The sequence below is a fragment of the Euleptes europaea genome, chromosome 1 (genome assembly GCF_029931775.1).
Source record: "Euleptes europaea isolate rEulEur1 chromosome 1, rEulEur1.hap1, whole genome shotgun sequence".
NCBI classification, from domain to species: domain Eukaryota; kingdom Metazoa; phylum Chordata; class Lepidosauria; order Squamata; family Sphaerodactylidae; genus Euleptes; species Euleptes europaea.
Window position 1 is genome coordinate 144739465 of NC_079312.1, and position 16931 is coordinate 144756395.

Below are 16931 nucleotides of genomic sequence, written 5' to 3' on the forward strand. Positions count from 1 at the left end.
TGATGATTGACAATAATCCTTTCATTTGAAAAATGTGCCTGAGAGAAGTTGTTCCAAACTACTTATCACATTTGAATTCAAGTTTGGAAAGGAATACATTAAACTTCCCACATGGAGCTAATCTGTTTTATAAATCAACTCGCTTGGGTTTGTCATACATTGTAGGTCATTTGTACTTGGGGGAAATGGTTTGAACATATGGCTTGAGCAAATGGTTTGAGCAACTAGCAAACTTTTATTTTTTTAAAAAAAAATCTTTTAAAATGTCAAATATTTTCAGTGCCAGCCATTGTAAACAAGATTAAGGCCTAAGCAGCAGATCAAGTTATTAACTTCATAGGAACCCCTTCCCCAACACTCATTAAAGGAAGTGGTAATTTTTGCTGTACTGAAAGGAAGCCATCTGAAGTCTGGATCTGAGGCGATCAGCTTCTAGCTCACAGAAGAATGAATCATCATCATTCTGAATGATCACGTCCTGCAGTTCTTGGATCTCTTTCTCCATCTTTGATCTAAATTCACACTTCACTTTGTTCAGCATCTGTAAGAAACCATTGGCATTAAGTCAAGGAGTTGGTTAATTTAGTATTAGTTCTGAAAGTTGATGAGAAGAATCTTACTTTTGCATGTGTTCTCTCTCTGGCTTGGATTTGTTTGCGTTCTTCTGAAACTGCTTCAGCCAGCATTGAAAACTAAATACAACAGAAGAGTTAATTATGTGCAAACTAGGCTAAGCAGCATCATTGTATTATAGGAAAGAGCAAGTGGGGACCCGCAGGAAAATTGCGGGAGCAACTATCCCATTCTCCCCACCTTTGCTTCCTCCCTTCTCCCCCCTCCTGCTACTCCATTTCTTAACTCCCCCGCCCATGTCTGTCACTTTCTCTTTCTGCCCCCCCCCATCACCCTCCCAGCCTCGCCCCTCCCATAGCAACAGTGGCAGCAATGGCTCTCTAAACTACAGAGCTTAGTTCCCCTTAGGGTTGTCGGCTCCAGGTTGAAAAACTGCTGGAGATTTGGGAGGATGGAGCCTTGGGAAGGAAGCAACCTCAGCAGGGTATAAATGCCATAGATGCCACCCTCTAAAGCAGCCATTTTCTCAAGGGGAACTGATCTCTGTCATCTGGAGAGCAGTTGTAACTCTGCGTGATCTCCAGACCTCATCTGAAGGTTGGCAACCCTACTTCCCCTGGAGGAAATGGCTGCTTTGGAGGGTGGAGTCTATGGCATTATACCCTTATGAGGTCCCTCCCCTCCTCAAACCTCACACTCCCCAGGCTCCACCCCTCCAATCTCCAGGAATTTCCTGACCTGGAGTTGGCAACTCTATGTCCTTCCCATCCAACAGCCAACCTATGTTTATCTGCCCCTCTGTCTTAAGGTTTGTGTCCCCCCTCCCCCGATAGCCTCAGCCTTGGAAAACTACAGTCTTTCTTCACAATGGAGACCAAAGCAGCTTACATTAGTCTCCTGTCCTTTTTATCCACACAACAACTCTGTCAGGTAAGTTAGGCTGAAAGTATGTGTACAGGTAAAGGTCCCCTGTGCAAGCACCGCGTCATTCCTGACCCATGGGGTGACATCACATCCCGACGTTTACTAGGCAAGACTTTGTTTATGGGGTGGTTGGCCAGTGCCTTCCCCAGTCATCTTCCCTTTACCCCCAGCAAGCTGGGTGACTGTTCCAAAATCACCCAGTGAGCTTCCTCAGTAAGATGGGGTTTGAACCTGGGTGTCACAGAACCTACTCTAATTGCTATACCACACTGGCTTTCATACGGTGGCTGCTGTTGAACAGTAGCAAGCAGCCAGGACTAGTTGAGTCATGCAAGTCAGGTGGTATCAAGTCACCCAGAGGTTGCTGACAGGCCTAGGGTTACCAACCTCTAGGTGGGACCCGGAGATCCCCCAGAATTACAACTGAACTCCAAATGACTGAGACCTGTGCCCCTGGAGGAAATGGCTGCTTTAGAGGGCAGGCTCTATGGCATTATACCCTGCTGAAGCCTCTTCCCTCCTCAGTCTTAACCACAAAAGCTCCAGGAATTTCCCAACCTGGAGCTGGCAACCCTAGCCAGGTCTGGCCCCAATGAGTTCTCCCTCAAAGGCCAAAGTAGGCCTGGAAAGATAAGATCAATCAACCTGATCCTTGTAGTAGTTCTCCATGGACTCCAGTTCTGCCTGGTGTTGTCTCACTTGCTCAGCACGTTTATCCTTGGCATACTCTCTCAGCTCATGCAGTCTTTGCTTCTGAATATCCAAACCTTCTTCAAATAGGTTTTTAAATATCTGCCAAACAAAATGACAAATACAGGTTGAGTATCCCTTGTCCGAAAATCCAATATCCAAAATGTTCCAAAATCCAAAACTTTTTGAACGCCCACAAAGGGTAATAAGATGGCATGAGTGCAGACCTGTGCGCCAATGGCAGGTTCCCCAAATGCACAAAATTATTAAAAATCTTGTATAAAGTTATCTTCAAGCTATGTGTATAAGGTGTATATAAAACAAATGAATTTTGTGTCTAGACTTGGGTCTCATCCCCAAGATACCTCATTATATATATGCAAATATTCCAAAATCCAAAATGATCTGAAACCTGAAACACTTGGTCCCAAGCATTTCAGATAAGGGATACTCAACCTGTACTTTAAATTCCAGAACCAAGGCAACTTCTGCACACATTTCATGAAATTCTGCATAGGAGCAGTGAACTGTCCAAGGGAGGCAGCTGAACCACCAAGACCTTTAGAGATGTATGATTAACACAGGGCAAGGGGGGTGCAGATGCACCAGATTAGATTTTTTTTACCTTGTTTGGTTTCCCTGATCCTGCTCGTCTCATCCCTTCCTCTGTTGTAGACTGGGTTTTTTTCTACCTACTCCAATAAAGTTCTGTTTTAGGTTACATTACTATCTGTTCTTTCCTCTCTGTTGCTAGAGATACTAAGGAAGGAGGAAGAGATTTCCTCTAGGCTCCTTCACTATCCTTAATTCCATAAGTGTAAAGGGTTTTCTGGGTGGCTCTTTACTCCAAGAAAGTAAGTTTTCCAAACAAGATGGTGACAGGAATACCAAGAGAATTTAAAGCTGCTGCACCAGTAAAGGGGAGCAGAGGAAGAAGGCAGTAGCAGATAGTAGCCAACACTGCCAGTATGGGAGACAGTTGTTCCTTTCCTAGTCCTCAGTGAATGATATAATCAACATGGGCTCTCCCTGAGCAAGAATTATCAGTGTTAATAAGGTTGTCAAGTAACATGGCTAACAATTCTTTAAAACATGATTAATTGAAATATATTTGCATATTACACAATCTCAAAAGTAGCTTGTTAAAATGCTGCAAGTAGCATGGGAATTTATTAATTTAACCCTGAAGTTATTTTAATTCATTCTCTGAAGTTCTCATTCCATGCTACATTACCACAGTAACTTCAAAAAAATAGACAAGTTTGACCTCAGCTTTTAACCTAACCATCAATTAAATGCTGACCTCTAAGAGGTTCAATCTGCAGATTAATGTTAACAACCCTAAGGTTAACATGACATTTTAATCTTTGGCTGCAGCCTGTGGATGGAGAACTAAGTATGTGAAAATCAGGATTCTAGAGACTCAGAAAGGAGGCAGATATTCAGCAATGGCGCATCAGTAAATGGCAGCTTGAGATGCTATGGGGAGAGCAGTTCGGAAAAGTAGCACTATGAGCCAGGAAAGTCTACTCGTCTGTAAATTAAATTCCTGTTCAGATAAGACCACTTGTGCTAACACAGGTGGGGATTAAGAGTTAAGGTGGGAAAGGAAGAGAGAAATATAAAAACATTGCTTTGTAGTTGAAAACTCAAGATGACAGGAGCCGGAACACAAAGTACCGCCTAGATAGTTGTGCAGTTCTGGCTGTATTATTGCAGCCCCTGTGTATCCTCACAGCACTTGTCAGACTGCTACAAAAAGATTATTCCTAGAGACTGAGATGGTGAGGGGGCTGCTGGTGCCCTCCTGTGACTAGCTCCCATGCAACACTGATAATTGAAGAATACTTATATCACACAGGAAGGCTGCTAGCTTGAAATGTGGCCACAAGATGGCAGCCTAGGCACATGATTGATTATGGAATGGTGATGAGTTTAAAAAGCACTTAGTTATCAATCTACTGAGGTTATGGCAAAGCTAAGATTTGAAGTAAGGACCACCCAGATCCCAGCTCATTCTGTTAGCCCCTCCCTAAGCCAAGTCTCTGTTACTGGTATCTGCAGCTGCAGCCATACCACATTGGAAACTTCTAAATAAAGCTCAAGTTTGAACACAGCAACACTAATAAGAATCTTAGCTGGCCCTTCTAAAAGCAATTCTGCTTCCTGGGAAGGAAGGGCCCCTTACTTACCCGTTCTTCACGGGTCCTGGCCCTCATCATCTTAGCCCGCAGTTGAACTCTGTAATCTTGGTAGTACTTTTTGGCTCTGACAATTTGCTGATGTCTCTCTCTCATTTTATTTTGGGCACATTTTTGATAATGAATACGTTGCTTGAAATCTTGCTGGAAAAAAAGGCAACCAAGTTCCATTAACAAGAAGGGAGTTCAGATTGCTTTTCTAGAATGGCCTGAATAACAAATACTTAGAAGATGGGAATTTCATTCACCATCCTATAATGAAGCTAGAGCTGGACAATGAGAGTAAGCAGTTTTTCAAAAGTTCAGTTTAATTTTTTGTTATCCAGAGAGCCCCAGTCTTGGTGCAGTGTGGCACATGCTCTCCTAACCAGATGAGTGATTTGGCTAGACCTGGCCTGCAGAATTTGTAAGCTACCAAACTGAATGCAGCCTATCTGCCACATATTAGCCCTGTGCTCAACAACTGCCCTGTGTCTGCATTACAAGCCTGGCAGGAAAAATATCAAAAGATTAGCATTATGCTAGTGGCAAGGTTTGATTTGGTCAACTGCATTTGGCTGGATGAGTCATACAGTTGCACCAGTCTGCCCGAATCAGATCTCACACTTCATAGTTCTTATGCTGCACACCCAGGGCTGGGTCACCCAAACATACCAATCTCTTGTTATGGGCCTGCTCATTCTTAATGAGCTCAACCAGGAGTTCATGCTTCTTCAGGGCTTCTACTACCTGAAAGGAGAAAAAAAAAAGGCTGTTTTCCCCCCCAAGAATCAACTTTCAGTACATCATCATCATGTCGTTTTATGTTGCAAACGAAAGCACAGTCTGCACATGTGCCGGCAATGCACCTACCTCCTCTTCATCATTCAATGGGCCGGGAGGGAGCCTTAGCAGGCCAGCTGCAAAGGCCAGCAGCCGCACTGGGTCCAGCAGCAGAAGCCATGAGCCAAGGAGAGGTCAAGAAAGTCACTGTGGGCCCATCAACAGCCATGCTGGACTCATTGCCAGAAGCAGTGATGGTGGGGGAGTGAAGGAAGCCACAGCGGGCCTGGCATCAGAGACCACGAGTCACGCTGGGCTTGCCACTGGCAGCAGTGTCTGTAGGGGGTGTCTGGGAGCCCAGCAGCAGTGGTGATGATGAAGGGATAAGAAAGCCACAGCAGGCCTGATGGCAGTGATGAGAAAGAGTCTAAAAGCTGCAATAGGCATCAACTGGGCAGGGGGAGAGAAGGCTTAGAGGAAGGCATCCCCTCACAACTATCACAGGTCTCTACTTATATATTTTACTTTTCAACCCAGCCAAATCTGAGGGTACTTAAATCTGGAGACTGGAGCTGTGAACAGACAAGACTGTCTACAAACCTGAAAAATGCCCCAGGTTTGCAGAAATAGAGGAAATCTTTAAAAAAAAATGGGGAGGGGGGTAAAAAACCTCAAAAATGATAAAAGGAGCACCTGCGTCTTTAAGAAATGGATGCCCTCAATGGCTGTTGCTGTGCAACCATAGCAGTTTGGCTAGCATGTCAGCATGTCAGGCTTGGTTTCTGTCAGTGAAGGGAAGGGAAGGGGCCAGGACTGTTTTGTTCTTTGATGGAGGATTCATTGCCAGCAACCACTGGGCAACTTGATACGATGCAAGTTCCATGACTCACCCAGGCCCAACTGCTCACTATTGTTCAACAGCAGCCACCCCACAAAAGCCAGTGTGTGTAGTGGTTCTAGTTTCAGACAAGGGTCTGGCAGACCCAGATTTGGATTCCCTCTCTACCATGGAAACTCAATGGGTGACTTTGAGCCAGGGTTGTTATGAGGATAAAATAGAGGGGGGGAGAATGACACAAGTTGCTTTGGGTCCCCATTGTGGAGAAAGGCAGGATGTAAATAAATAATAAATATAGCTAATGGGGAGGCAATTCAATAATGTATTACGGTCTTTGACCAGTATTACAGAGTTAAAACATCATTAAGACAACAATAATTCAATACAACAAAAAAGTGGCTACATGATCAGTTGAACTAATCAAAACTCTATCATCTTTAGTATTAAAATATTGTTGAAGGCTTTCAAGGTCAGAGCTCATCGGTTCTTGTAGCTTATCCGGGCTGTGTGACTGTGGTCTTGGTATTTTCTTTCCTGACGTTTCGCCAGCAGCTGTGGCAGGCATCTTCAGAGGAGTAACACTGAAGGACAGTTTCTCTCTCTGAGGGGGAGAGCATCTTGCTAGCGACGGGTGATTCTCTTCCGGTTCCTTGGGACAGGCAGGATGTAAACAAACGAACTTCCTGTTTCCTGCTCCTGAATCGCCCATTCCTCAGTTTTTCTTCCTGCCTCGCTGTGGGAAGGCAGCAACTAGGGTTGCTCCGCGCAACCCTCCTCCATAGTCCACCATTTTGGGGCGAGCACACGTGTTTCCCCCCCCGCCGCCGCCGCCGCCAGCGATAGCAGCCCCGAACAGCCGCACACGGAACAGCAGCGGACCAGCTGGCAGAAAACCGGGCGCATGGCGAGCCAAGCGGCACCTGACGACTTTCTCCAACGGGGGGAGCTCACGGAGGGTCTAGTCCCAGCCCCCCCCCAACCACCACATGGGCCATCCGGCAGCCGCAAGGGCGGCAACGCGGAGAGGCACGAAAGCCAGGCTTCTTCCTCCTCCTCCGGCAAGCGGAAGCAACGAGATACCGGACCCAAAAAGGACCGGGACAACAAAAAGAAGCCCGAATCAGCTGCAGTTGACCCAGCCGCTGCTCAAGGGAGCGGCGGGAAGAGGCAACGCCGGGAAGCGTCCCCTATCGCGCACTCAAGCCGCAGGGGCAGCGAGGGCTCCAGGGAGACGGCGACTGACGTAAAAGAGACCAGCGAGCCGGCAACACAACTAAGGGGTGAGCCTAAGCCTAACCCGGGGTCCCTGCCTAGCCACCAGCCCACCCAGCCCACGGGGGCATCGGGAAACCAACCCCCCGGAACACCCCAGAGCGACCTCCTCACCCTAATGAGGCAGGTCCTCAGGGAAGAATTCCCTTTCCTGCAGCCCGCGGCCCAAGGGGGCTGGCAGCCTGCCCACCCACACGCAACCCAAGGGGGTTCATGGGTCGCACAAACCTATTATCCCCCTGCCCAAACAGGGAGGGAAGAAAGACCCAGCACCAGCTTGGCTGCAGGGACCACTAAGCCTGCTACCTCCAAGGCAAGGGGAAAGACCCCAGATTCCCCCAACACAATGCAGGACAATGCCTCCCCCCCCTCCTCGCAATATGATTCAGATGAGGGAGAAAAAGAGGAAGGCGAATTCTCTTCCTCTGAAGGGGAGGGGGAACCAGTGGAAGAGAAGCAGACACGCCTGTTTCCCAGAGAGGACTATCAGGGCATCCTAGCTAAAGCCATTATGGCCCTCGACCTTACCGAGGTGCCAGAGCCTGATGAGGGGGAAAAGGGGAAGGGCAGACCAAGGGGCCCCAAAGAGTTTTTCCCCAGAACGCAGCCCTCCACCAAGGTGGTACCCTTCCCAGAATATTTTGAGCACCGACTGAACCATGAGTGGGAAAAGCCTCTGGGCAACAGGCCTCTTCCCCGCAACATCACCAAGCTCTACACCCTGGCCCCTCACGCCATGGAGCTTCTACGCATGCCCTTAGTAGAGGGACCAGTGGCGGCGCTCCAGTCGCCGGGCCTTCTCTCAGGAGATGGCATGGGCTCTATAAGGGACCCCTTGGACAGAAAGGCTGACCAAGCCTCCCGCAAGACCCACGAGGCATTGGCCACATCCATCCAAGCCTCGGCAACCGCAACCTTTTTTGCGAGGGCGGCTATAGTGTGGGCAAGAAAACTTGCCACTCTTATTCCCCCGAAGAACGCAAGGCGAATGACGGCCTCAACAGGCTGATGAAGGCGCTCTCCTTCTTAGCAGATGCCACCTTAGACTCTATGACTCTTTCAGCAAGGGCCATGGCAACTAACACCGTAACCAGGCGAGCCCTCTGGCTACGTGCTTGGCAGGCCGACCAAGGAGCCAAAGCCATGCTGCTGGCTTATCCCTTCCAAGGCGGCAAACTCTTCGGGGACAAGCTCGAGGACATCTTAGTAGAGACTAAGGACAGGAAGAGGGCCATGCCAGGGAACCTCAAAAAGGACTTCCGTGCCTCCTCTTCCTTTCGTGCCTACCACACCCTCGCACGACCTAGAACAGATCCAAGACGCTCCACCTGGTCCGGCGCACGAGGGGCCAACAGAGGGGGGCAACGCTACCCCAGACCAAACCAATTCCAGAACCAACGGCCAGCCAAGCCGAGCCACAATTTCAAGGCAAAGAAACAATGACGACGATTCTGCGCCAGTGGAAGGACGGCTAAGACTCTTCATGCACCAATGGGAGCAGGCGCAGCCAGATCGCTGGGTACAAGAAGTCATTCAACATGGCTATCAAATAGAGTTTCTACACCTCCCACCGGATCACTTTGTGACGTCCCCCACTCCACGCAATCGCGACAAACGCAACAGGACCTTGTCGGCCATTCGCCATCTTCTGCAGATACAGGCCATCGAACCGGTTACAACGCCAGAGAGATTCTCAGGAGTCTACTCCATCTTTTTCACAGTTCCCAAGAAGAATGGGGACTGGAGGGCCATACTGGATCTGCAGTTTGTGAACGAGTTTGTCCAGGCAAAGCACTTCCGCATGGAGACCCTGAGATCCATCGTGGAAGCACTACGCCCGGGGATGTTCCTTTCATCGATAGACCTGACGGAGGCCTACCTACACATCCCCATACATGCGGATCATCGAAGATTCCTCCGCTTCGCCTTTGGGGATCTTCACTTTCAGTTCAAGGCACTCCCCTTCGGTCTTTCTCCAGCTCCTCGGGTGTTCTCCAAGGTTCTCGTCACTCTGATAGCGCTCCTACGGAGGGAAGGGATACACATTTACCCGTATCTTGACGACATCTTGGTCTGCGCACCCACGGCGGACGCAGCAGTCCATCACACCTCCAGAGTCATCCAGGTGCTGAGCAGCCACGGCTTCCTCATCAACAGAGCCAAAGGCAACATCTCTCCATCCCAAAGGATTCGACACCTCGGCGTTCTAATCAATACCAGGGACAACACTCTAACCTTACCAAAAGACAAGGCTACCAAACTAGCCCGTCTCGCCAAACACCTGACAAGATCAAGGTCAGTCGGACTATCATCCCTAGTTCAACTACAAGGACTGATGGTATCGTGCATTGGCACGGTCACGTGGGCCAGATTCCATGCTCGTCCACTGCAATGGTTTCTCAAACCATATCAACGGCAAATCCTTCAAAAGAAAAACATCCGACTAACCCTGCCAGAGGCCACCAAACTGAGTCTACGCTGGTGGTCACACGCCCCGACCCTGCAGGAAGGCCAGCCCTACATCCACGACTCCATAGTCCAGATATTCACGGATGCCAGCCTAGAGGGGTGGGGGGCCACTATGGACCATCAGGTGGCCCAGGGCACATGGTCACCTCGGGAGCGGGCCATGCACATCAACCGACTGGAGATGCGGGCAATCCACAAAGCTCTACTAAAGTTCCAGCCGAGTGTCACAGGACGCCACGTTCTGATACGGACAGACAACATCACCGCCAAGGCCCACCTGAACAAACAGGGGGGATCCAGATCCTCCTCGCTACAGGGGGAGGCGAACAGGATCCTGATATGGGCCGAGAAACATCTTATGTCAATCAGGGCAGAGCATATACAGGGCAAGCTCAACACCCAGGCGGATTGGCTCAGCCGCCAGACGATAGACGAGGGCGAATGGTCACTGAATGACAGGCTGTTTCATCTCCTCACTCATCGCTACGGAACGCCGGCAGTAGATCTATTTGCCTCCCCTGCAAACAACAAGACACCCCGCTTCTTCTCCAGATATGCCCACAGGGAAGCGGAGCGAGTAGATGCCCTCCTCTCACCCTGGCCCCAAGGACTCCTTTACGCCTTCCCACCTCTACCGGTCATACCCAAGGCACTGAGGAAGGTCCGCCAGGAACGGGCGACAGTCTTATTCATAGCCCCAGACTGGCCACGCAGACCGTGGTACTCCACCCTGATGGAGTTGTCCATACAAGAACCCTGGCGACTGCCCTCCGCACAGGACATGTTGCAGCAGGGTCCAGTTCGACATCCGGACCCGGAATGGCTCAAACTGACCGCCTGGCTATTGAGAGGCAACGGCTTCTGAGCCACGGGTACCAACCCGGCTTCGTCGACACCATACTGGAAGCTAGACGGCCGTCCACACAGAGAATATATAACTCTTCCTGGAAGGCCGTCAGATGGTGCCGTCGTAAAGATGCGAACCCCACGACACCATCCGCAGCTGAACTACTAGGATTTCTACAGGACAGAGTGCTCCAAGGACTCAGGACGTCCACCCTCCGTAGACAGTTGGCCGCTATAGCCACAGTCAATCCCGTCACGGAGGGATACAGCACCACTAAGCATCCTCACATTAAGTCCTTCCTCAAGGGGGTCGATCAGAAGGCACCATCAGTCCGGCACCTCTTCCCATCATGGCGCCTTCATGTCGTCTTGTCAGCCTTGACCAGACCCCCCTTTGAACCACTGACGGAAGTCTCCCTCAAATTTCTTCGACTCAAGACACTGTTCCTAACAGCAGTCACCTCAGCACGCAGGGTCTCTGAGCTGGGGGCTCTCTCCATGAGGGAGGGACTCTGCGTATTCCACCACGACAAGGTGGTCCTCAGACCTGACCCGACATTCGTACCCAAGGTGGGTTCCAGTTTCCACAGACAGCAGGAGATCCACCTGCCCTCCTTTTGCCCGCGACCAACCCATGACAGGGAAAAGGACTGGCACACCCTAGACATGATGCGCACCATCCGCATATATCTGGAACGCACAGCATCGTTCAGACGGACGGACTCCCTCTTCATCTCGGTGTCTGGAGCTAGCAAAGGCAAGAAACTCTCCAGAGCATCCATCAGCCGCACCCTACGCACCTGCATCGTGGAGGCATACAGGGCAGCCGGCGTCTCGATACCACAGGGCATCACAGCACATTCCATAAGGAGCGCGGCTACCTCGGCGGCCTTCGACAAGCAGGCCTCCGTCGAGGAAATATGCAAGGCAGCCACATGGTCTTCCATCTCTACCTTCATAAGACACTACCGCCTCAACACCTACTCTTCGGCGGATGCAGCCTTTGGCCGCAGAGTGCTTCAGCATGTAGTAGTTGAACGTTAACCCACCCTGAGACCGTCACAGCTCTTGGACATCCCGTCGCTAGCAAGATGCTCTCCCCCTCAGAGAGAGAAGGGAACCTTGGGTACTTACCGTGAAGGTCCTTTCTTCTCTGAGGTAAGGAGAGCATCTTGGGCCCACCCTGGGCAACTACAGAGCACTCTCGTTAAACATATATTACTAAACAGGCATACTCAGGACAGGGGGATCCCTGTCAGTAAAGACAAGTATGTCTACATTATTCTATGTGCCTAGGACAGTTACCTTAGTTAGTGTTACCTTGTTGAGGTGTACCGCACATCTAAATAAAATGTTCAAGTGAACTTGGGCTCCATCTTCAATGTCCGCCGCAGTAACACGGCGAGTTTACTTCTTCCTGATATTCTCCTAGCTCGGAAAGTATTAAAACTGAGGAATGGGCGATTCAGGAGCAGGAAACAGGAAGTTCGTTTGTTTACATCCTGCCTGTCCCAAGGAACCGGAAGAGAATCACCCGTCGCTAGCAAGATGCTCTCCTTACCTCAGAGAAGAAAGGACCTTCACGGTAAGTACCCAAGGTTCCCGTCTCTCCTTCAGTGTTACTCCTCTGAAGATGCCTGCCACAGCTGCTAACACTGAAGGAGAGACACTGTCCTTCAGTGTTACTCCTCTGAAGATGCCTGCCACAGCTGCTGGCAAAACGTCAGGAAAGAAAATACCAAGACCACGGTCACACAGCCCGGATAACCTACAAGAACCGAACTTTAGTATTGTTTCCCTGTGTCTTACATATCCCAAGAGAGAATTTAGCTACTTGTCTGGATACCCAGTGGTTTTTATCAGACAACAGATATTCCAATTTAGCTGCATCAAATTCATCAAGAAATCCATCTAGCACTGGCTGAAGATATTTTAATCTTGCCTCCTTATAATATGGATATCTCAGAAGCATGTGCTCTGTAGTTTCCACCTCCCCCATCGAGCATAAACATAATCTTTCTATGGGTGTTTTTTTTAATCTCCCTACTAGCACGGCAGAAGGAAGCGCCATGCACCTTTCCAAGGTAAATGCTCTTCTGCTATTGTTAAACTCTAGTTTGGTTAAATAAGCTGCCGGGGCAACCACGTATTTAATGCTCGACTGACATTTAAAGTTTGAGGCTCTGGAGAGGTCTGCTTGGCGCTCGATGTCTTCCACCCTCTGTCGAATGATATCTTTCCCACGTTCATACCCACTTTCAACCCAGAGTATTGATTCTTTTACCAACAGTCCTCAACCAGCTTGCTTGGCATTTGTCCTGGAATATCAAAGGAAGAAGCCCTTGAGGGTTCAATATTCCTTTCAACTATAGCTGGGTGGATGTGATGCAAACTCTGGCTTGCACCTTCAGCATTCCGATTTCTAGTCTAATCCAGGCATTTGGAAAGCATTTGGGAACCTGGAGAGCTGCTCTCAAAAATTTAGATTGCACTCTCTCCAGTGGTGAGAAGCAAGAGGTTGGTGGGCCCAAGAGGGAACCATATTGAAGTTGAGCTAAAGATTTAGCTTTAAATAACTTCAAAGCTGCAGATACTGAGTGGCCGCCTTGTGTTTGCATAAATTTGATGATACTATTTGCAGATTTATCCCCCTGGTCAGCAGCATATTTGTTGTGAATGATTGTAGATCCAGATGCCTGGATCATCACTCCCAGGTATTTAAAGCTAGCTACCTGGGCAATTCTGTGGCCCCTAATGGAGAGGCAGATAAAAAGTAGGTTAGTTGGTGGGTGGGAAGGAGAGAAGCAGAGAAGGGTGAGGATATGAGGTTGCCACGTTAGAGAAAGAGGAAGTAGTGTGGGGAAAGTGATACAGGGGAAAATGAGGTGCCCTTGAAGTTTTCCCACTGTACAACTGAGCCTGGCGCCCAGCACCACAGAACTGGGCCATACTTTTCCTGGGTAGAAGCTCCCAGGTGTATGGAAGGATGGAAAACTGAAGACAGGGGGCACATAAAGGTAGGTTGAGCTGGTTGGCGGGAAGGAGCGGTGGAAGCAGGAAAAGGTGAGAGGCTATGGGGGCTTTCAGGAAAGGGAACAAGGAAATTGTGGGGGAGGGGGAATTGAAATGCCGCCCGCAAGTCCTTACAGGTTCCCGCTTTTATAATCTAATGTAGCTCTTTTCAAGAAAATGTCTTTATTTCCTCTTTGCCAGGCAGAATTGGATCAACTGCCTCTCTCAAAAATCTCTTTCCATAAATGGAGTAGGAAGTAGATCACTGAAAAGCGATAATTCGTGGAGAGAGACGCTTTAGCTCCAGAGAAAGAAGAAAGGAACTGCTTTCTTTTTTCGCAAGGACAGGAGGAATTTGCGTAGTGCTTCAACCTCAGTATGTGTGAGTAGGATTTAATAAGTGACTCCTTGTAGCTAAAAACTGCTCAGAGTCCTAAGCATAGTCTAGGAAAGTTACAGTGGCCAAGTCTTCACTACAAGAAGAAAGCGATCAGAAGAGATCAGGAGAACTCTTTCCCATATATATTATGATAATTTAGTCTCTTTCATATGTATGTTATGATAATTTAGTCTAACTGTGGACAGGTAACTCACTTCACTTTGGAGTTTCCGCTGGGTTCTGTGGCTGGGAGACTTCAGTAATTCTATCTGTGCAATCTGCTTCTGCCACATCTTGTTCATGGTTGGGCGGGAAATGTGCAAGTGGGGGAACTCCTCCATTAGGAGAGGCAGGAGGTTGTTCTCCTTGACCTTCACTGTGAGAGAAAGGCAGAAGTAAACTACAAGAGTTGGAAAACAAGGTCAGCAGCTCTTCTCAGAGGCAGCCTCAGCCCCAGCATTCAAGCTGCCTCCACCTTGCCTAGTGAGGGTGCTGCCAGTACTTGCTGGTTTCAAAATACCTCCTGTACTCTCAGCTTTCGCTCCCAACACTCCAAGGTAAAAACTGTTAATTCACATATGAAAACCAGTGAAATACAAAACAGACAAATAACATAAGACCGGCCCTAAATCTAGAGAAAGCCAATAAAAATCAGGAGAAGAAAACAACATCAACAGAAGCCAGTAAATGTTTCCACCTAGTGCCTAAAACACAACAAGTTTGGCACCAGGTGAGTGACTGTGGAGCAGGCGACAAGACCATGTTATGTCCCTCCCCTGCCTTGCCACAGCAAGTGAGGCCACCCAGGGCTGGGCTTGAGAAGCAGATCCTGACTGACCAACAGGCTGTTCAGATACTCTGGTCTTAATCCATGTAGGTAATAACCAGTACTTTAAATTGTGTCTAGAAGCAAACAGATAATTTGTACGTAGCTATCTGGCTCTGTTCCATGGAGCCCTGACAAGCAAACTCACCCCAGTAATTTGCACAAGTTGATGCTTCCAAACAGCCTTCAGAGCCAGCTGCATGTGTGAATGTAGATTCGCAGGCGTCACCACTCCAAACTGCTCTGTCCCAAATTGTTTTTCCTTGAAAAACTGCTGTTGAGTTCTAACCATTTACATGTGTGGCAAACCCCTCAGTTACCACTCTAGTCCAATTTCTTTTTACGAACTCTAGCAGTTCATTTTAAGGCCAACACTATTCATATTCCAACACACACACAAAAATTAAAATGTCATGGCCAGACAAGCCAACTTTTGGACCAAAAAAAAGCTGAATTTTGCAGAATGTGAGTAAATTATGCAAATATGTCACTTTGCTCTCTTGAGTTTTCTGCTGGGTTTGAAAGCTCTAGGAAATAACAAAGAACTAAAACCTTCAAGGAGAAGCCCTTATTCAGCAACCTGTGGCTAATGAGAATGGATCAGGCACTGGGCCACACTTTCAAACATTTTTCTTTCTAGTTCTTAAGGCTGCAAACTTGCTTAAAAATATACATGAAAGCGGAGATTCTCAGGTAGCCGTATTCTTTGCCCAGTACCACGTTCTGTGCTGTTTCCTGTGGAATCTCAGTATAACCCAGTATAACTCACAGCCCTAAAGAATGTGTGTTTGTGCTAACAGAAATTTTTTCCCTCTATCCCAGAATCCATCTTTAAGTATTGTCAGAGTTTCTTTTTTTAAAGTTTTCTTGGAGTTACAGGGCTATTTCACCCAAGATGCTAGCCTCAAGGGCTGTGGGCATTTGATCACTGCAGAAGTCACAGGGTGAGTTGTTTAGTACCTTGGATTCTTTCCTATAGGCTGGGAACAGTACCTAATGCCAGTCTCCCTGTGTCATTTAGGCCATGCCTGCTCCCCTCGTTCTTAAAAAAACAACCCTACACCTTGATAGTGGATTAAATTGAATAATTTATGTACATAAATTTATTCTATATGCATACTTAAAGAATTTGGGTGGTCATGCAATACCCACAGACTTGCTTATGCTCAGAACTACTCGAATTCCAACTGTGTACACCGGCATTAAGAGGTGGACACTTATTGCAGGTGTCAAAGCACACTTTTAAACTATACTGCATACTGATAGTCTGAAACTGAACTGTTGCTCTTCACCACAAGTACATACATAGTAAAAATGCCTAGAGTCTAACAAGGCTTGTGAGCGCTCCACCTCCTCTGACCACACTTCCCTTGGCTATCTGGGAATTTGCAGTAATGCCACAACAGCAGCCACTTCCAAGCCAATCACAGATATGGCAGAAAGGCAAGTATTGATACAAATGCTTTTGGATCATCTGGGAAAGCATCAAGCTGCACAAGGATTACATACTTTGCTCTGGATACTCATTTTAAAGCCATAGTCCCTCCCTCTGACTGGAGCTAGACTGAATTCGGAAAAACTAGGGAAGCAAAAAGGAATGCAGCTGTGGAAGCCACTGAGAAAAAACACCTGGCTCCTCTGATGGTCTCTGTCAGGGCCCAAGGTGGGCCACGGCCAGACCTGTGCATCCATGGATCAGACTTAGTATATGAATTCTCATCCTTTACAGAAGTCTACACATGCGGGCTACAAGATAGAAAAATACTTCTGCTGGTATATGTTAGCATGAAGCCAGTATTCTTGGACTCCAGCCCATGCCTTTAAAAGGTGCCTAGCTTTCTACCAAGACTTACTTGGAGCTGCTTTCTTTGGCTTAATAAATCCTCCTCTTGAAATCCACTGGCTGAGTTTGCGATTCCTAGGTACCATTTTTCTAGAGTAAACCTCTGCAGGCCGTGACACATTTGGAGATTCTTTAAATAAGCTTTCTTTGTATCTTCTTTCCTAGATATAAATACACATGAACAACAATTACTCCTACACAGGAGTTTGTAACAACAATAAAAGCCTCTGGACATTTTCGCAGAGATTCTGGATCCTTCAGTAGAGCAAACAGAGGATGCACAAGCAATATTGAAC

General features: G+C 48.1%; 1 protein-coding gene across 1 annotated transcript in view; it reads right to left on the reverse strand.

Annotated features, from left to right (window-relative positions):
• Positions 1 to 339: 339 nt before the first annotated feature.
• The window catches only part of CEP95 (centrosomal protein 95), a 52306-nt gene continuing 35714 nt past the window's right edge, over positions 340 to 16931 (reverse strand). The window contains exons 16-22 of the mRNA XM_056851879.1: positions 16646 to 16796; positions 14182 to 14342; positions 5043 to 5117; positions 4380 to 4532; positions 2143 to 2289; positions 621 to 692; positions 340 to 541 (exon numbers count right to left, since the gene is read on the reverse strand). Of these exons, the coding sequence (XP_056707857.1) occupies positions 362 to 541; positions 621 to 692; positions 2143 to 2289; positions 4380 to 4532; positions 5043 to 5117; positions 14182 to 14342; positions 16646 to 16796 (939 nt within the window). The 3' untranslated portion in view covers positions 340 to 361. The remainder of the gene's footprint in view (positions 542 to 620; positions 693 to 2142; positions 2290 to 4379; positions 4533 to 5042; positions 5118 to 14181; positions 14343 to 16645; positions 16797 to 16931) is intronic.